Source organism: Centruroides sculpturatus, unplaced genomic scaffold (assembly GCF_000671375.1).
Source record: "Centruroides sculpturatus isolate CEXI.00-Female unplaced genomic scaffold, Cexi_2.0 scaffold2, whole genome shotgun sequence".
Classification (NCBI taxonomy): domain Eukaryota; kingdom Metazoa; phylum Arthropoda; class Arachnida; order Scorpiones; family Buthidae; genus Centruroides; species Centruroides sculpturatus.
The window spans coordinates 805274-826604 of NW_019384369.1; the positions used below are offsets into that span (position 1 = coordinate 805274).

At 28.0% G+C, this 21331-nt stretch overlaps 3 protein-coding genes across 3 annotated transcripts in view; all 3 read left to right on the top strand.

Moving 5' to 3' along the window:
- LOC111613760 (glutamate receptor ionotropic, NMDA 3A-like) overlaps nucleotides 1-21331 on the top strand; it is a 129625-nt gene that overhangs the window by 103098 nt on the left and 5196 nt on the right. Inside the window, exons 6-9 of the mRNA XM_023355108.1 lie at nucleotides 10611-10907; nucleotides 11971-12090; nucleotides 15594-15667; nucleotides 15781-17670. Of these exons, the coding sequence (XP_023210876.1) occupies nucleotides 10611-10907; nucleotides 11971-12090; nucleotides 15594-15667; nucleotides 15781-16468 (1179 nt within the window). The 3' untranslated portion in view covers nucleotides 16469-17670. The remainder of the gene's footprint in view (nucleotides 1-10610; nucleotides 10908-11970; nucleotides 12091-15593; nucleotides 15668-15780; nucleotides 17671-21331) is intronic.
- LOC111613779 lies at nucleotides 2599-3651 on the top strand. The gene is made up of 2 exons (XM_023355128.1): nucleotides 2599-2629; nucleotides 2743-3651. The coding sequence occupies exons 1-2, from the start codon at nucleotides 2607-2609 to the stop codon at nucleotides 3428-3430; spliced, it is 711 nt and encodes a 236-aa protein (XP_023210896.1). The 5' UTR covers nucleotides 2599-2606; the 3' UTR covers nucleotides 3431-3651.
- On the top strand, nucleotides 4461-7048 carry LOC111613768. The gene is made up of 2 exons (XM_023355117.1): nucleotides 4461-4531; nucleotides 4645-7048. Exons 1-2 carry the CDS (start codon nucleotides 4509-4511, stop codon nucleotides 5330-5332), a joined length of 711 nt encoding a protein of 236 aa, XP_023210885.1. The 5' UTR covers nucleotides 4461-4508; the 3' UTR covers nucleotides 5333-7048.

The following is a 21331-nucleotide window of genomic DNA, read 5'->3' on the forward strand; positions in this document are numbered from 1 at the left end:
CAATATACAATACGTGTTGTGAATGTATTGAGTCAAGTAAATTATAATCCTTTTGTATGCCGCCATTGTGCCATATAATGGAGACATACTAATATAAAAGGGAGGAGCAATGTTTAGAAGTATGCATAAGGAAAAATATTTTGTTTTTAATTAATTAAGGGCTTAAACAATTCAAAATTTTTGTAATAATTAAATAAAAGATTCATAAGTTTATCGTCTGTATTGTTTTTATATAACATTTTTTAAAAATTCCGCCCTATGGACACTAGACGGTCTTTTTCGGAAAGCCCATTACTTGGTCAGGCCCACAATTGGGTGGCCAGGTAGTAGGGTTGCCACCTGTCCGGGTTTGATCCGGAGACTCCGGGATTGAGTGAGTTATCTCCGGGCTCCGGGGTTAATTAATATTTCTCCGGGTTGTGCAAGTTGAAATGAATATGTACAAAATTATATGCAAACCGTCGCATATATTTCTTCCCCCGTGTACCGAATTACTAGTGTGGTAGTCGTTGGTTTANGACCGGAGAAGAAAAGTGGAGAATATTTAATGCAATGAGCAGATGCATTAAAGAATTTTAATATACTGCGTTTTTAAACTGTATTTTATGTTTATTATAAAAAAAAGGTCGTATATATTCTAACATTATGAGAATGTTGTTAAAATTTAATATCAGGATTATATGATAAAGCAAATGTAACGAATTGTATCAGAATATTCTGTAGAAAAATTCTTAAAGATTTTCATGAAAATATTATAAATTACAAATATTCTTAAGGATAAATATAATTAACATTTGAAATTTAAAAAATATATATATAAGGATATATTCAATAAAAAGGTTAATTAACATTAATAAAAGTCATATTTATATAAAGAACCTGATATTATATGTTTATTCTGTATTAAGTTAAATTTTGTTCAGATAATGAACACAGAAACATGTTTAAGATAATGACTTTTAATCGTTCATATAAACTTAAGCAATTTACAAAAAGTTAAAACCACATAGCTATAAATGTAATTAAAGTTGTTTTAACATTAGCTTTTGGCGTAATTTAACCAGAAGAAGATTAATTGCAGTTTATTTTCACGTAATTCATTAAAAAAGAAAATAATGAAGGCGATCGTTTTGCTAACGTTTAACAAGAATATGGGTTTAGACTATCCTATATTTATCTATAAATTTATTTTATTTTATTTATTTTTTGAACTTATATAGAAAAGTAGACAAGAAAATACGTTGAGAATTGTATAAAATATTATAGTTTGAAATTATCGAGTTCCAAGAAATCAGAAAATTCCTAACTTATCCTTTTCTATGTGGAATAAAGATCATGTGGAAGGATATAAACAAACAGTTTTCCTTTACTTTTTTCTTAAAATAAATTGTATTTCTTTAATTAAATTTATAAATTTGCATTTTATAAATTAACTTTTAAATTCTCTTTAACAACAATTTAAATTTTATTCGTTAAACGTCTCATAACTTACTTACACTTGATTAACCTTCAATTAATTTTCGACTCATTCCTTTACTACAAAACTTTTAATTAAACAATTAAAATATGCAATTTATTTTAATTGCGATTTTACTTCCGTTTTATTGTTTAACTTCTCTACTATCTTGTAAAATAATTTTAACAATTATAACCATGATATTTTTAACTTTAGTAAAGAGTACAGTTACGTTGAGTGTAACATTACTTTAGCTTCAAATTCTTCTCTGAATTATCCGATCGTCTCGTGTTCTTAAACAAGCTAAAAATAGCAACAAAAATTGCAAATTATTTTTCCAATTTACTTAATCTTTAATTTGACTCTTTACAAGTTGATAAAATAATAATTATTATTGAAGTACTCTGTTGTTGCACCATAAACCATTTGGCTTCTATCCAAATGACGTTCGTGAATCATGCAAAATATTTATTTACACTATTTGGTTGTATAAAATTTTCTTAAAAGAGGTAAAGAAAGGATAAAATATTTTACCAAAAAATCTTATTTAATGAGAATTTATATAGCTTAATACAAATAAATAATATTTTCTCCATTCATGTTCTATGCATTAAAAATGATGCACTAACTTTACTACATCATCTTCTATTTAGAAATACAGTATATTTATGGCTCTATGTAGAATTGAAGTTTATATATATAAACATTCCAATAATCGCAAATTGTTTATCTTGTTCTGGTCGATTGATTTAACATCATCTGCTGTCTGCCATTGTTTTTCTTCGTGACAGAATGATAAAGATTTTATATCAACATTGAATTTTATTGTTTCTATCGACAAATAATATTTTGTTTATTTTTTTAAAAAAAATATTGTTATTAAGTGATTTCTATTAATATATTAAATGATTTTTTTTAATTTAAATATAATTGATATTTGAATACGTACTTTATGTATACGTTAGCCACACGTTTGAGTGAAGTAAAATGTAAAAATTCTCGCAATATTTTAATATTTTTATGATGTTTTATAAATAGAATATAAAGTACTTATAAAATATTTTTTATAAATAACCTTATTTATAAATTTTATAATAGTTTATATAACTTTTTCAATACATAATTNAAAAGTAAATCGCAATTTTTCGAGATGATACAAGAAATAAGAAAAGTGTGAGTGTTGCTTAACTTTTTTATTTTTTGATATAATTAAATTGTCATTTGGGAAAGATCCATATCGAATTCGTTTATAATTTTTTTTTAATTTTTAATTCTTTTTTAACCAGTGCCAAACAGCAAAACGATACGAAGACTCCAAATTCGGACGAGGTAGAAGTCCGTCTGACATCGCCTTCCGAGCAGGATACAGACGACGGAATTGAACAAGTTATTGTACATTCTGAAGAGAATTTCGATAAGTCCAGGTACCGTAAACACGCCGATGATCCCAGACGTATCATTCCATTAAAACACGAACCGTATTCAGACGATAGCGTCAACGTCAGGACAAAGTTAATAGAGTCTTACCAATCGGATTCCGAACTCAGCATTGTATCCACGTGCCCAACTACATCCTCTTTAAGCTCAGTATCCATGGATCATCATGGTTACAGTGTCATCATAAGTTTAAGTTTAAACGATTTAACCAAGATCCCGAAAGATTGCAACGGTGCGCCATTGAAGAGTAGCAAGCAAAGAGTTTGGTCTTTCGACGATCTCACTTTCCTGAAAAGGGGTTTGGATTCGGAAAACGAGCAGAATGAGCAGAAGTCATCCAACGATTATCTCGAAGAATATCCAATAAGAAGATACGACGAGTTAAGGTTATACTCGATGACCAAAGAGGATATCATCAGATTGTGGCAGACGTCGGAACGAACGTTGATGAACCGATTACAAGAAGCTTTAAGAGAAAAGAAATCTTTGGAAGAGAAATTGGCTTTTATCCAAAAGACACTTATCAAGTCGCCATGAAGATTGTAGCAAATTTCTTTTTTTAGGAAAACAGTTTTAAGTAGCTAGGAGAAATTTTTTCTAGGAAATCAGTTCCTGAATTTTTTTGCATTATATAACAGAAAATAACGGCAGAAATACTGAAAAAAACGTTAAATACTGCTTTTTCTATTAGTTGTCTTCTTACAATATACATATCTCTAGCATTTACTGCCAAGGAATGAAAATAATAAAAAAACAAAAAACAAAAAACCCAATCTTCTTGAATACATTAAATCATATTTATAAAGTGTAAGATGTAATTTCTAAATTTATGAGGTGTAATATATAAAGTTGTTGATAGTAGTTATAAGATACTACACATAAAAGGCTATTAGATTAAGTTTTCAGATAATAAAAGTCCCTAGGTAATGCATTTTAGAAAGTGCAATGTATATAATACTGCACCAACGAAGATTGTATCTAAGATATGCACTGGAAAAGTTTAATTTATATCTTGTAACAAAGTTTAAGCGCTAAAGAAAGTAAAGAAAGTAAAAGTTTCCTAATTAACAAAAGTTATATATATATATAACTGGACCTTAATGATGATTAGCAAAACTGAATAATTTGTAATAAGTGGAGCTCATAATTATTTACTAATCGAGACCATAATATAATTAAATTGCAAATCATCATTAGTAAAATAATGAATTAGCACAATGAGAAAATTTCTAAGAAAAGTGAATCCAATTTTGGAATTTACGAATCCATTCGATTTCGTGAATCCAATGATAAAATTCTGGATTTTTTATATTAAATAAAATTGTATAAAATAATATGAATTTTTACAAATAAATAAATAAAAGTATTTTAAATTTCGGAAATAAAATATATATATATATATATATATTGACGAAATTGTCGTCTTAAAAGCTTATTTAGAAAAGAAAAACTCGAATCGATATTTCAAAGATTTTGCTTAAATCGCCATTTTGATACTAGCTGCTATAAATGACTTTTCTGATCAATATATTTTCTCTCTTTTCTTCTTTTTTTTATTTTAAAGAAAATAAAAGAAGAAGCTAGAAGACGAAAAAGTAAATCGCAATTTTTCGAGATGATACAAGAAATAAGAAAAGTGTGAGTGTTGCTTAACTTTTTTATTTTTTGATATAATTAAATTGTCATTTGGGAAAGATCCATATCGAATTCGTTTATAATTTTTTTTTAATTTTTAATTCTTTTTTAACCAGTGCCAAACAGCAAAACGATACGAAGACTCCAAATTCGGACGAGGTAGAAGTCCGTCTGACATCGCCTTCCGAGCAGGATACAGACGACGGAATTGAACAAGTTATTGTACATTCTGAAGAGAATTTCGATAAGTCCAGGTACCGTAAACACGCCGATGATCCCAGACGTATCATTCCATTAAAACACGAACCGTATTCAGACGATAGCGTCAACGTCAGGACAAAGTTAATAGAGTCTTACCAATCGGATTCCGAACTCAGCATTGTATCCACGTGCCCAACTACATCCTCTTTAAGCTCAGTATCCATGGATCATCATGGTTACAGTGTCATCATAAGTTTAAGTTTAAACGATTTAACCAAGATCCCGAAAGATTGCAACGGTGCGCCATTGAAGAGTAGCAAGCAAAGAGTTTGGTCTTTCGACGATCTCACTTTCCTGAAAAGGGGTTTGGATTCGGAAAACGAGCAGAATGAGCAGAAGTCATCCAACGATTATCTCGAAGAATATCCAATAAGAAGATACGACGAGTTAAGGTTATACTCGATGACCAAAGAGGATATCATCAGATTGTGGCAGACGTCGGAACGAACGTTGATGAACCGATTACAAGAAGCTTTAAGAGAAAAGAAATCTTTGGAAGAGAAATTGGCTTTTATCCAAAAGACACTTATCAAGTCGCCATGAAGATTGTAGCAAATTTCTTTTTTTAGGAAAACAGTTTTAAGTAGCTAGGAGAAATTTTTTCTAGGAAATCAGTTCCTGAATTTTTTTGCATTATATAACAGAAAATAACGGCAGAAATACTGAAAAAAACGTTAAATACTGCTTTTTCTATTAGTTGTCTTCTTACAATATACATATCTCTAGCATTTACTGCCAAGGAATGAAAATAATAAAAAAACAAAAAACAAAAAACCCAATCTTCTTGCACTAATCTACAATAATGCACACTGTCCGTCCATTAAAAAAAAAGATATAAAGCTTTCTTTCTTGGTTTATAAATTATATATATATATACAGTAATATATATATATATACAGTATATATCAATATTACTAGTCGAATTTTGTGTAATATAAGTGATCGAGATTGTATATAGATAATCTTTTGGAATAAAATAAAAAATATTAGAGTTAGTTATATACATCAAAGCAATAAAAATTGTATTAAGAAACTATATATATATACACAAAAATTAGTAATATTAGAATTGTGTAAAATGTATGAAAACATGGCAACCAGTTATAAATGTGGTAAAGATGGAGCGGGATTTTTTTCAAGTTTTACCATTATTTAAGCTTTCGTATATTTTTTTTTCAAAATAAGATTTCAACTTACAGTTTGGAATTATACACCTAAAATTTTAAAAAAGAAAATGTTTTCTTGGCGCTAGTAAGAAAATCTCATTTATGAAAAGTTGAGGTGTTTACAGAGAATAGGATTAAAAATTTTTTTCAAGATTTAACGTGGGATGTTTTATTTAAAAATTTGATCGAAAATCGATGTGAATAGTCTCTCTTCTCTTTTGTTAGAATGCTCTTATTGTTAAACGCATATTTTTACTGGGAAATGAAGGCATAAAAGGATGGTAACATCAACCATACTCGTAAATTCTGCTTAAATTGCAAAGTGCCACTAAGTAGTTTCGAATTGTCTACATAAAGTAAATTTATATTCTGTCGTGTTTTGAATATTATTAAGAGAAAGAAAAGATGACTTTTAAGTAGACCATAGTAAAAAAAAACATTCGCTTGAAAAATCATATAATCTTACGATTTTTTGGCGACTGTCCATCGAGATAGAATAACGGTGGATGCTTGTGCCTCGAGGAATTTAAACATTTGATCGTACGAGTTGAAATATACAATATTTTAGCATAAATAAAGGTAAGTTTTTAAATCCAAAAATAGCTTAGAATAATATTTTATCTTCAAATATACTAAGCCATCTTTGCTTGGGAATTTAAACCATGAATATACTGCGTCAAGTTTAATGTCATGAAACTCTTCAAATTTAAACTTAAGCGTTTTAATTATGAAAATTTCAATGTTAATAATTAAATTTAAGATAAAGTTACAAAACTATGTTTTGTTTATATATTAATATATATTAAATTCAAAAAACCTAGTTGCAATGCACTGAGAGTTTGGGTGTTATCACAGCAAATGTTTAAATTGGCATCGGGAATTTGACTCGTTAATGAGATCTTTGACTACTTAAACTTGCATTTAGATCATAAATTGAATTTTAATCATGAAAATTTACATTTTAAACTCGAGAATAAACTAGAATAATATGTTTTGTACAATATTGTTAAGTTTTATAATCTGTAGAATGATGATGATCGGTGTTAATATCAAGATCCTTGCTGAGTTGTATTTAATATGCCGTCGCGTTTAATGTTAATAATAAAAAAAAAATTAAATCGTGTCAATTCTTCCCATTTTTTAAATTGTTATTAAAAATTTAATTAATTTTTTCTGTAAATAAATTGCNTCCGGGCGAGACTAAGTTCTGAGGTGGCAACCCTACCAGGTAGTGAGGAACGGAGCTCGACCCGGGCGGACTATTCCCAAAAATTTGGGGTTTTCTGACCCGTTCAGATTAAATCTCGGTCTCCCCAAAGCCATCTTAACCGCTCTGTTATCCGACCGTCGTTTATTTAGCATGGCAACATATAGACCTATATACTATTGTTTTATAAAATTTTGGATTAAAATTAAGTTTTGTTTATTCATATTATTTGCATTTTATTTCTTTGCGCTATTGACTATTTGTTGCCAAAATTTAATTACTTTAAGTCAAATTTTTTGAAACTTTTTATCTTGAGGCCAATAAGGTTTTCTGTGCCGAATTTACATTGAAAATATTCGATATTAAGGATCTTATTGTCTCTATACATGTTTTCATAGCCTTTATGGTTATTTCTTTTCGTTTCACAGATGTTATGGACCAAGTGATTAATAGAAGTGATAGCAGTTTTCATAATGACCAGTCAATCTAATAAATTATGTTAAAACACCTGAAATTTATTACAGTGCCTGATTTTATACGTCGTTATTCATAATGAGCGGGCATTATTCATAACGCCTGTATTAATCACTTAGTCCATAACATAGGCACTAAAGAGGCTTTTTGTTCTACCAATCGTGGATTCGGTTAGGCTTATTCGGGAAAGACCTTCTTAAAAAATTCGTAGGATTCTCTGCCAGGATTAAATTCCGGATCTCCCAGAGCGGCAGGTTGACATCTTTACCGCCACAAAAAAATTCTACAATGATAAGATGGATGATGAAAGATGGAAACCGGTTAAGCTCTGTTTCTCACCATTTGGCCAATCTCATTATAGACGTTTTGTAATCATTGATAGATTTTATAAATGGCTTCATCCAGATGCGTCAGATGACCTCCAAAACTCTTGAGGATCCGACCGAAATTCGAATTCGGTTCCCAGAAGAGTCAAACTAATGCCTTTACTTCTTCGTCATACAACTGTTTGTTTGTGGATTTGTGGCAACGCAACATTAGGGCGATCTGCCTAGAAGGAATGCGTTCCGGGAGGTCCTTTAAAGGGTAACTGGCCCTATTTAGGCGTTACAGACGTTGGAGAAAATCCGGTAAACTCCACGTAGCCACCCCAACCTGGCGAGGATGCGAACCCACGACCGAACTACCAGTGTTCAGGGAATGGAACCGTTTGGCCACTGGTGGATGGGCCGGTCATACGACTGCACCGTTCATTTAATATTTAATATAGAAGAAACTCACAAAATAAAAATATTTTATGTAATATTTTATTTATATCTTTCTAACCAACAAATGATCAATAATACGGCAATTTAGGGGTATTGGCTTTTCATTAATTTCCTAACGAGAATTGTGAACTGTGGAAAAAACAGACAATATCTTATCAATAAATTAAGAAAGAAAGAAATGTACACAGCAATAATTAATAACATATAAAATTGTCTGAAGAGGTATTAGAAAAACCTCGAATGCATTCTGTTGTCAATAATGTAAAAAGAAGTCAGTAAAATAATTGCTATTTTAAGCCCAGGGTTTGTGGTTGGTTTTAAAAAATTTGATGAACAGAAGGTTTAAGTTGTCGTTGGAAAACTAGTTTTAAATTAATAAATTGAAGATTAATGACAGTTCCTTATTTCCTTTTTTAATTGAGAAACGCGGCAGAGACTCTGATACTAAGTGAAAAACTCACTGACAGGAAACAGGGATGCCGAATTTCAGAGGTCTATTTTTTCACCTATTCCTTAACGTCTATAGTAAGTATGAATATCTCGTTCGAAAGATACGTGTTTTCTTAGGTAGTATGCAAAATCTCAGGGTTTTTATACAGGGGTTATTGAAATATAAGCAATCGAAAAGTGCAAAAATCGCCAAAAAAGCTGTATTTTCTTCTTTTCTTCATCCGGCAGTGCAGACGCTTCTAGAGAAAAAAAGTTAATGGGTTTAGAAGACTCAAATTTTAAACTTATGCCTCTCTCGTTATCAGTGAGGTGCAGGCAAAACTTCCGGGTCGATAGGTCAAAGTTCACATTAGTTCGTCATAGAGCTATTTTCTTTTTATCACTTAATTTTACATTTGTAAGGAATTGTATTAAAATTGTATGGAAATAAATGATTTTTATTTAAAATGTTATCTAAAACAACAAAAGCTCAAATCTATGCGAACTAAAAGTTTTTATAACGATTTTACTAAATGGCGTATTGAAAGCATTGGTGCCGACCGAACTGTACAACACTTCACAGTCTTAGGTCTCGATGTAATAATGCAATCATTAACCGAAAAGCAATTGATATGCAAACAAAAACATCTGAGATGTAAAAATTGTGCTAGTAAAAACTTATGACAATATGGATATCATCAAATTTTTTTTCTTCGAAGCTTTTCTCTGTTAAAGATAAGCTTGGCATTTCGAAGAGTTATCCACAAGGTTTTTACCTGTATTAATGTTTTTTACATTTCGCTTCAAAGTGCCTGGCTTATCTTTGCCAAAGAAAAACTCCAAAAAAAAATTTTTTTTAGACTGTCGTCCAAATTGTCATAACTTTTTCTTCCCGCAAGTTTTACATCTCACATTTTTGTTTGGATTATTGCTTTTCTTAAATCATTAACTACTGATAATTTAACCTCATAATGTATTAATTATCTTTATCCAGTGCCGGATTTATAGATGGGCCCTAGCCCAGGGCACAAAATTTTAAAATCTACGCCTTATTTTCCTCTTCTTAGTGTATAGATTTATTATGTAACAAATTATAACTAAACATTTCAAATATATTGAAGCAGTAATTCGAGTTATGTTAAAATGTGTACATAAATGTGAATGTTATGTAAATATCATAGTACGTGGAACCTGGGACGGATGGCCTCTAAAGCCTAGGACCTAGATGACCTAGAACCCTAAATCCCGGACTAACGCCATCGATAGTTTTTACCTGAAATATAAAGCAAATTTCTGGTAAAAGTTTAAACTCGTCTTTAAACTTTGTATTAAATGGAAAATTTTGAGTTTCGAATGTATCTATGCACCTATGGATAGCCATCAGTAGCCGAGTGGATAAACCTACTGAACACTGGCAAGTTGGTTCCCGGTTTGGCTGACCAAAGGTCTAAACGCGTGGAGTTTTCACGCTTCCTTCACGGCCAACCAATATCCATGGGCTCTTGGCAGATCGCCCATGAGTTGCATTTCCTTCTTCAGTCAATCCAATTCATCTATGACTGGTTTAAGATATTTTTGCATAATTTGTTCTATAGAAATGTGAAGTTTTGCACTTTAATTTCAATTATTACAAGAGCATGATGTTAATGTAAATGTTTTATTATGTTTCATCATTTGTTTGTTTTCATTTGTTGAATTATACCATTCATAAAATACATTTTTTTAAAGAATAAATTTTTACTATTATATTTTAACTAAATAAAAAATAAATTTATTAGGATTCCATATCTAAATTGATACTGAAGTACAATGAATTTGGATACTTGGACCAACTTCAAAAAAAATGGTATGGAAGAGTGCCTTGTTTCGAAGATTCTGTACATAGACTTAATAAACCTTTGCCTCTTAGTATACAGGCACTAGCTGGTGTCTTCATTATGCTAGGTATAGGGATCCTTGTAGGTATTGTGATCCTTGTACTCGAGCATTTAGTATTCAAATATGCTTTACCTGCTCTCAGGAAGAAGCCCAAAGATTGTTTTTGGAGAAGTCCAAATTTAATGTTCTTCAGTCAGGTAAGTCAAATAAATATATGAACATTTTAAAAATATTTTTAAATTTTAATACTGAAAAGCTAGTTTAAATTAATATTTTTATTTAAACACACCAGTGATTTTAAATTATAACTTTCACCGCAACTTGACGTCATATTTTACAACGAGAAATTTTAAACAATGACGTCAGATGTACGTAAATTTCCGCTCTATTTCAACTAAGGCGCTAGATAACCCAGGTATGCTCATCCGCCATGTTGGTCCTTAGAAAGCAGACGACTCTCGTAGAAGTTCAATAGAAGACACACGAAAATAATCATAAATTCAACTGATTTTGCAAGGTCGAAATGATAAACTTTGCCAAAATTTAGTGCAACTAGTTATAAAATACAGCTAAATTTAAAAATCTTGGAATATGACGTCAAAAGGACCAATATGGCTGCACACGTGACGGAAGCGTATGAGCATACCTGGGTAATCTAGCGCCTTAATTTCAACCAATCGAACAAGTGGACGTTGGCCACCTAGTGGTCAGAACAGAAATATAAAAGTTTAAAATAAATATCTGTATTTTTTATATTTTATTTGATTGGCGAGAAAGAAATTATAAGCGTATTAAAGCTTTAAGCACACAATTACTCATGTTCGGTGATATTTTATTACTAAATTTTACAGCACTTAAAAATACAGTAAGACTTATCTCCTTTCTCGGTGTGCTTTTTTTTAGATAAGAAAAAACAAAGATACACTTAAATCTGCTAATTAAGATCAAGCCATGTAAAGTAATATTGATTTTAAAAAATTAATTCTCTTTCACATCATAACTTTTTTCGATTTTTAAACCTCATTATGTCGTTTGAAAATTGATTAAAATGTTAAAAAAATAACGTTGAACCAATTTAGTACATCTGACAAGCCATTGAATATGCAGATAATTCATATAAGAAACAATAAATTTAAGTTACTATTATTAAATGTAATCAAACGATTTAAGAGGGTGGAAGGAGATAATTTTATTTTTATCGATTTTTTTTGAGATATTATTAGAATGTCACTAATGACGTTAACCTCTTTTCATTGACAGAAGTTGTATCGTTTTATTAACACCGTCGAATTAGTTTCACCCCATCATTCTGCTAAAGAAATTGTGACTAACCTAAGAGAAGGGCAGATAGCAAGCTTGTTTCAGAAAAGCGTTAAGAAGGTAAATATGGCGTTTATATATGTAAATATTCGCATTTTAAATGACGTAGATCGTGTTATACCATCATTTAAAATCGATACATTTGACCGAACGTGTACGCAAATTGATTACAATATAGTTAAAAGTTTTCTAGTTTCGATTAAATAATGCCCGAATAAAATACAGTATTAAATTTCGAATATTAATTATTCATGATCGACATTCAGGAGTTAATGAATATTCTCACGAGACCAAAAATGTTTGCTTATATTCTCGTTGCTTATTTACATATAAATTATAATACAGGATATCAGATGTTTTTGCAGAGAAATTCTTGAAGATTCTTAGAAATTTTCTTGAGGACCTTCATGAAAGTATCGCAGACTATAACAGCGAATATTTTTCATGGCGGTCGAGTAAAAATAGAAGAGTTAATTCATTAAAAATTTGATTTAATATGAATGTGTTGCTAATGTGTTTATGTATAACTGACCGGAGAAGAAAAGTGGAGAATATTTAATGCAATGAGCAGATGCATTAAAGAATTTTAATATACTGCGTTTTTAAACTGTATTTTATGTTTATTATAAAAAAAAGGTCGTATATATTCTAACATTATGAGAATGTTGTTAAAATTTAATATCAGGATTATATGATAAAGCAAATGTAACGAATTGTATCAGAATATTCTGTAGAAAAATTCTTAAAGATTTTCATGAAAATATTATAAATTACAAATATTCTTAAGGATAAATATAATTAACATTTGAAATTTAAAAAATATATATATAAGGATATATTCAATAAAAAGGTTAATTAACATTAATAAAAGTCATATTTATATAAAGAACCTGATATTATATGTTTATTCTGTATTAAGTTAAATTTTGTTCAGATAATGAACACAGAAACATGTTTAAGATAATGACTTTTAATCGTTCATATAAACTTAAGCAATTTACAAAAAGTTAAAACCACATAGCTATAAATGTAATTAAAGTTGTTTTAACATTAGCTTTTGGCGTAATTTAACCAGAAGAAGATTAATTGCAGTTTATTTTCACGTAATTCATTAAAAAAGAAAATAATGAAGGCGATCGTTTTGCTAACATTTAACAAGAATATGGGTTTAGACTATCCTATATTTATCTATAAATTTATTTTATTTTATTTATTTTTTGAACTTATATAGAAAAGTAGACAAGAAAATACGTTGAGAATTGTATAAAATATTATAGTTTGAAATTATCGAGTTCCAAGAAATCAGAAAATTCCTAACTTATCCTTTTCTATGTGGAATAAAGATCATGTGGAAGGATATAAACAAACAGTTTTCCTTTACTTTTTTCTTAAAATAAATTTTATTTCTTTAATTAAATTTATAAATTTGCATTTTATAAATTAACTTTTAAATTCTCTTTAACAACAATTTAAATTTTATTCGTTAAACGTCTCATAACTTACTTACACTTGATTAACCTTCAATTAATTTTCGACTCATTCCTTTACTACAAAACTTTTAATTAAACAATTAAAATATGCAATTTATTTTAATTGCGATTTTACTTCCGTTTTATTGTTTAACTTCTCTACTATCTTGTAAAATAATTTTAACAATTATAACCATGATATTTTTAACTTTAGTAAAGAGTACAGTTACGTTGAGTGTAACATTACTTTAGCTTCAAATTCTTCTCTGAATTATCCGATCGTCTCGTGTTCTTAAACAAGCTAAAAATAGCAACAAAAATTGCAAATTATTTTTCCAATTTACTTAATCTTTAATTTGACTCTTTACAAGTTGATAAAATAATAATTATTATTGAAGTACTCTGTTGTTGCACCATAAACCATTTGGCTTCTATCCAAATGACGTTCGTGAATCATGCAAAATATTTATTTACACTATTTGGTTGTATAAAATTTTCTTAAAAGAGGTAAAGAAAGGATAAAATATTTTACCAAAAAATCTTATTTAATGAGAATTTATATAGCTTAATACAAATAAATAATATTTTCTCCATTCATGTTCTATGCATTAAAAATGATGCACTAACTTTACTACATCATCTTCTATTTAGAAATACAGTATATTTATGGCTCTATGTAGAATTGAAGTTTATATATATAAACATTCCAATAATCGCAAATTGTTTATCTTGTTCTGGTCGATTGATTTAACATCATCTGCTGTCTGCCATTGTTTTTCTTCGTGACAGAATGATAAAGATTTTATATCAACATTGAATTTTATTGTTTCTATCGACAAATAATATTTTGTTTATTTTTTTAAAAAAAATATTGTTATTAAGTGATTTCTATTAATATATTAAATGATTTTTTTTAATTTAAATATAATTGATATTTGAATACGTACTTTATGTATACGTTAGCCACACGTTTGAGTGAAGTAAAATGTAAAAATTCTCGCAATATTTTAATATTTTTATGATGTTTTATAAATAGAATATAAAGTACTTATAAAATATTTTTTATAAATAACCTTATTTATAAATTTTATAATAGTTTATATAACTTTTTCAATACATAATTTTATATTAGTAGAATATCTAAATATATAAAAAAATTCATCAAATTTTACTGAAAAAAATAATGAAATTAAATGTTGCTAAAATGTTTTAAAACTCTTAATTTATAAAAAATAAAAAATAGTGGTTTTATCAGTTTGGATACTGAACAAATATATTTGCATATTTGCAATGATAAACTTTAACAATAATAATACATTAAATCATATTTATAAAGTGTAAGATGTAATTTCTAAATTTATGAGGTGTAATATATAAAGTTGTTGATAGTAGTTATAAGATACTACACATAAAAGGCTATTAGATTAAGTTTTCAGATAATAAAAGTCCCTAGGTAATGCATTTTAGAAAGTGCAATGTATATAATACTGCACCAACGAAGATTGTATCTAAGATATGCACTGGAAAAGTTTAATTTATATCTTGTAACAAAGTTTAAGCGCTAAAGAAAGTAAAGAAAGTAAAAGTTTCCTAATTAACAAAAGTTATATATATATATAACTGGACCTTAATGATGATTAGCAAAACTGAATAATTTGTAATAAGTGGAGCTCATAATTATTTACTAATCGAGACCATAATATAATTAAATTGCAAATCATCATTAGTAAAATAATGAATTAGCACAATGAGAAAATTTCTAAGAAAAGTGAATCCAATTTTGGAATTTACGAATCCATTCGATTTCGTGAATCCAATGATAAAATTCTGGATTTTTTATATTAAATAAAATTGTATAAAATAATATGAATTTTTACAAATAAATAAATAAAAGTATTTTAAATTTCGGAAATAAAATATATATATATATATATATATTGACGAAATTGTCGTCTTAAAAGCTTATTTAGAAAAGAAAAACTCGAATCGATATTTCAAAGATTTTGCTTAAATCGCCATTTTGATACTAGCTGCTATAAATGACTTTTCTGATCAATATATTTTCTCTCTTTTCTTCTTTTTTTTATTTTAAAGAAAATAAAAGAAGAAGCTAGAAGACGAAAAAGTAAATCGCAATTTTTCGAGATGATACAAGAAATAAGAAAAGTGTGAGTGTTGCTTAACTTTTTTATTTTTTGATATAATTAAATTGTCATTTGGGAAAGATCCATATCGAATTCGTTTATAATTTTTTTTTAATTTTTAATTCTTTTTTAACCAGTGCCAAACAGCAAAACGATACGAAGACTCCAAATTCGGACGAGGTAGAAGTCCGTCTGACATCGCCTTCCGAGCAGGATACAGACGACGGAATTGAACAAGTTATTGTACATTCTGAAGAGAATTTCGATAAGTCCAGGTACCGTAAACACGCCGATGATCCCAGACGTATCATTCCATTAAAACACGAACCGTATTCAGACGATAGCGTCAACGTCAGGACAAAGTTAATAGAGTCTTACCAATCGGATTCCGAACTCAGCATTGTATCCACGTGCCCAACTACATCCTCTTTAAGCTCAGTATCCATGGATCATCATGGTTACAGTGTCATCATAAGTTTAAGTTTAAACGATTTAACCAAGATCCCGAAAGATTGCAACGGTGCGCCATTGAAGAGTAGCAAGCAAAGAGTTTGGTCTTTCGACGATCTCACTTTCCTGAAAAGGGGTTTGGATTCGGAAAACGAGCAGAATGAGCAGAAGTCATCCAACGATTATCTCGAAGAATATCCAATAAGAAGATACGACGAGTTAAGGTTATACTCGATGACCAAAGAGGATATCATCAGATTGTGGCAGACGTCGGAACGAACGTTGATGAACCGATTACAAGAAGCTTTAAGAGAAAAGAAATCTTTGGAAGAGAAATTGGCTTTTATCCAAAAGACACTTATCAAGTCGCCATGAAGATTGTAGCAAATTTCTTTTTTTAGGAAAACAGTTTTAAGTAGCTAGGAGAAATTTTTTCTAGGAAATCAGTTCCTGAATTTTTTTGCATTATATAACAGAAAATAACGGCAGAAATACTGAAAAAAACGTTAAATACTGCTTTTTCTATTAGTTGTCTTCTTACAATATACATATCTCTAGCATTTACTGCCAAGGAATGAAAATAATAAAAAAACAAAAAACAAAAAACCCAATCTTCTTGCACTAATCTACAATAATGCACACTGTCCGTCCATTAAAAAAAAAGATATAAAGCTTTCTTTCTTGGTTTATAAATTATATATATATATACAGTAATATATATATATATACAGTATATATCAATATTACTAGTCGAATTTTGTGTAATATAAGTGATCGAGATTGTATATAGATAATCTTTTGGAATAAAATAAAAAATATTAGAGTTAGTTATATACATCAAAGCAATAAAAATTGTATTAAGAAACTATATATATATACACAAAAATTAGTAATATTAGAATTGTGTAAAATGTATGAAAACATGGCAACCAGTTATAAATGTGGTAAAGATGGAGCGGGATTTTTTTCAAGTTTTACCATTATTTAAGCTTTCGTATATTTTTTTTTCAAAATAAGATTTCAACTTACAGTTTGGAATTATACACCTAAAATTTTAAAAAAGAAAATGTTTTCTTGGCGCTAGTAAGAAAATCTCATTTATGAAAAGTTGAGGTGTTTACAGAGAATAGGATTAAAAATTTTTTTCAAGATTTAACGTGGGATGTTTTATTTAAAAATTTGATCGAAAATCGATGTGAATAGTCTCTCTTCTCTTTTGTTAGAATGCTCTTATTGTTAAACGCATATTTTTACTGGGAAATGAAGGCATAAAAGGATGGTAACATCAACCATACTCGTAAATTCTGCTTAAATTGCAAAGTGCCACTAAGTAGTTTCGAATTGTCTACATAAAGTAAATTTATATTCTGTCGTGTTTTGAATATTATTAAGAGAAAGAAAAGATGACTTTTAAGTAGACCATAGTAAAAAAAAACATTCGCTTGAAAAATCATATAATCTTACGATTTTTTGGCGACTGTCCATCGAGATAGAATAACGGTGGATGCTTGTGCCTCGAGGAATTTAAACATTTGATCGTACGAGTTGAAATATACAATATTTTAGCATAAATAAAGGTAAGTTTTTAAATCCAAAAATAGCTTAGAATAATATTTTATCTTCAAATATACTAAGCCATCTTTGCTTGGGAATTTAAACCATGAATATACTGCGTCAAGTTTAATGTCATGAAACTCTTCAAATTTAAACTTAAGCGTTTTAATTATGAAAATTTCAATGTTAATAATTAAATTTAAGATAAAGTTACAAAACTATGTTTTGTTTATATATTAATATATATTAAATTCAAAAAACCTAGTTGCAATGCACTGAGAGTTTGGGTGTTATCACAGCAAATGTTTAAATTGGCATCGGGAATTTGACTCGTTAATGAGATCTTTGACTACTTAAACTTGCATTTAGATCATAAATTGAATTTTAATCATGAAAATTTACATTTTAAACTCGAGAATAAACTAGAATAATATGTTTTGTACAATATTGTTAAGTTTTATAATCTGTAGAATGATGATGATCGGTGTTAATATCAAGATCCTTGCTGAGTTGTATTTAATATGCCGTCGCGTTTAATGTTAATAATAAAAAAAAAATTAAATCGTGTCAATTCTTCCCATTTTTTAAATTGTTATTAAAAATTTAATTAATTTTTTCTGTAAATAAATTGCGAAGCGTGAGCTTAAAAATTACAAATTAGCAGCTAACTTCCGAGAATAAATTAAATTTATATCACATTTTCGGACTCTTGTTTTATTAAGTTATAAAGTATTTAAACTCTGCAATAAATTATTTTTTAACCCATTAAAAAGCCATAAATTCGTGAATTTCGAGACTTTTTCAGCGATATCTTAAGATAGCTGCAAGAGTTTCCAAGTAATTAAATGCTAATGAAGCGTCCAGTGCATTCGGAATAAAGTTTAATCGTGGCAATTCAGGAATTTAATAATAATATTTATTAAATAATAAAAATTATAATTGATTTTAATCAAGCATGCAAAATGAAATAAATTGAAATCAATTAAATGAAGTATTTAAACATAACTAATTTGCATAATAAATCGACGATTAGGTAAGTCACGTGATGGCGATATTTAATCATGAAAGTTATTAAATAATATCTATTAAAATATAATAATATAATTATTTAAAGAAATAGTAATATTAAAATATTTAAATTGTTTTGAATAAACAAGCAATTAAAAATAATAATAATAATAAAAATTTTAAATAGACTCCAAGTGGTTATGTTTCGAACTATTATCTCGGATAAGTCGTTTAAGTAATTACACAAAAGTCTTTAAAATTCTTAATAAATGGAATTCGTAACATTCTACAAACGGAATTTAAGTATCAGGTATGAAGGAAACTTCTTATTTTGCTTTAATTAAATGTCAAATAAACCGGAAAATCGATCTTCTAATAAATCTGGTTACTATGGTAACGCGGCCATTTTGTTTGTTAAACAAGGTTAGAGTAATACGTTAAAAAAAAAAGGAAATACGTCATTTAAATTTATACAATGATAATTAATTAATGTAACGCTCATTTATTTAGTATATTATCTAGACCAATATTAAAAAACAATTTACAAGTGTATTTAATTATTTACGAACAAGTTACTCAATATTATATAAAGCACTTTAAATACAAGAGGCTTTTAATAAATAAGTAAACAAACCAATAAAATAGTCCGTTTCGTATGAAACTGACTATTTTATTGGTTTGTTTACTTCTTTTTAATATGAAACTGACTATGGTATTGGCTCGTTTATTTAGCTGTTAAAGTCAACCGTAGTTTAAACAAAATAAAATCAATCTACAAGAAATAAAATAAAAATTCAACATTAATAAAGAAAACAAAATTTTCTTTTAAAATGATCACATTAAAACATTGTACAATGCAATTTTAAGTTATTTTCAAGTCAGTGTACAGAAGTCTTATTTAGCAAAAACATGGTGAAATTATAAATATATTATACATAATAAATATATAAAGTAAACTAACATTTTTTTCTGATTAAGATGGATCATCAGAAAATATATTTTAAATAAAATAAAACTGATGAAAACTTGAACTGTTTACAAACATTTTTTCTTTTACAGTTAATAAATTAATTTGTAAACGTTTCTCTACAAAAAAAGAAGAATAAATTAAAGAAAAACAATATAATTTTCATCTTATTAAAATATATATATACATATATATACCTTTATGGAAAAATTAACAATAACTGGTTGCCAAACTGATTAATTATTGAAAAATTTGCTAAAAAAAATGAATAATTTTATGTACTTTTTAACATTGTTTTATTATAAAATAATTTAGGTTATTTAAGAATTAAATTTTAATTTAATATGTTAATAATAAATATTATATAAAAGGGAATACATAACAGAATTTTTCAAAGTACAAAATAAAAAATAATTGTGTCTTTAGAAAAATTTAATTAAATTTAAACGAAACAAAAGTTTTTTGAAAGAATTATATAATTTTCATCACAAGTTAGAAAGTAAGGATCAAACAACAATGTAGATGAATTTTTATTCATTTTGTACATCAATAAAAGAATATATTACAAATATTAAATTTTCTTTCTTGGTCTTATTTTTAATACACTACAAACAGATTAAAATTGGTATTAAATGTAAGCAGAATATATATATATTTTTTTTTTCATAATTTTCAGTTAGTTGAAGAAGAGGAAAATAAGTTTTGAACCAATTTTTAATTAAATCAATCAGATTTTTACCTAGTTTATCAATTAAGTTCTAATTAGGTTAAGTATATAAACAGATTTATTTTTTATTATTATGGTTTAATAAGGTTATACAGTGATGAAAAGAATGAAAATCCTAAGAATTGTTGGCTTTAGAATAGGAATAAAATTGAATTTCTCAACAAATATAGAGCAAACAGAATGATATAGGACTGCATATATGTATTTCTTAACTACATTTTGTTGAGTATTTTTATTCTAGTAAATTTTATTTTCCTCTTTTTTTAAATAAAATTATTCATCTTATAAATATTTAAATTCTTTCCCCTCACAAAACTAGATTTACAAGGATATTTCCTTAAGTATAAAAATGAATTGTTTAAATTTTTTTCTATTTATTTTTCTTGTAGTAATTATATATAATAATAGTAATACATGTTAACTACATTTGAGATCAGATTTGTTTTTTTTTTTTTTCCTGAAGTCAATGTAGTAAATTTATTTTTATGTTGGATTCTTGAAAGAATATCTCCTTGCAAATTACAGTAGAACCTCTATTATCCGGACCTCCATTATCCGGATTTTCGATTATCCGGATTGTTCAAAATAAACAAAAATTTTACGAATTTGCTGATTTGCACTGGAATGCATAACTTTTTTTGTTTCAACAACGTCTCACCCAGCACAGTGGTCGTAAACTCTTAAATATATTTTACGTAGTAATAAAAAACTTGATATACGTATTTATAAATAATTTATATTCAAATTACATCAATTCTTTGACCAAGGGCGGCGTAAGGCATGGACGACGTGGACTGCGAGGCATAGGCCACCGCCTATGCCTCGCGGTCCGAAGGGCCTCGCGCCTGGAAGGTTTATGCATTACTTAAAAGCCGCAAACGCGACGAAAAAATTTTACTCGTCATAAAACGATAACTAGTTTGTCAAATTTTTATTTATAAAAATGCAGTTTCAACTGCTTTTTATTTTATAAAATCCGTCT

Coding starts and splice junctions, on each gene's coding strand:
- LOC111613768 (XM_023355117.1), top strand. CDS start 4,509: ATGATACAAGAAATAAGAAAAGT. Junction 4,532..4,644: donor ATACAAGAAATAAGAAAAGT/GTGAGTGTTGCT, acceptor TTTTTTAACCAG/TGCCAAACAGCAAAACGATA.
- LOC111613779 (XM_023355128.1), top strand. CDS start 2,607: ATGATACAAGAAATAAGAAAAGT. Junction 2,630..2,742: donor ATACAAGAAATAAGAAAAGT/GTGAGTGTTGCT, acceptor TTTTTTAACCAG/TGCCAAACAGCAAAACGATA.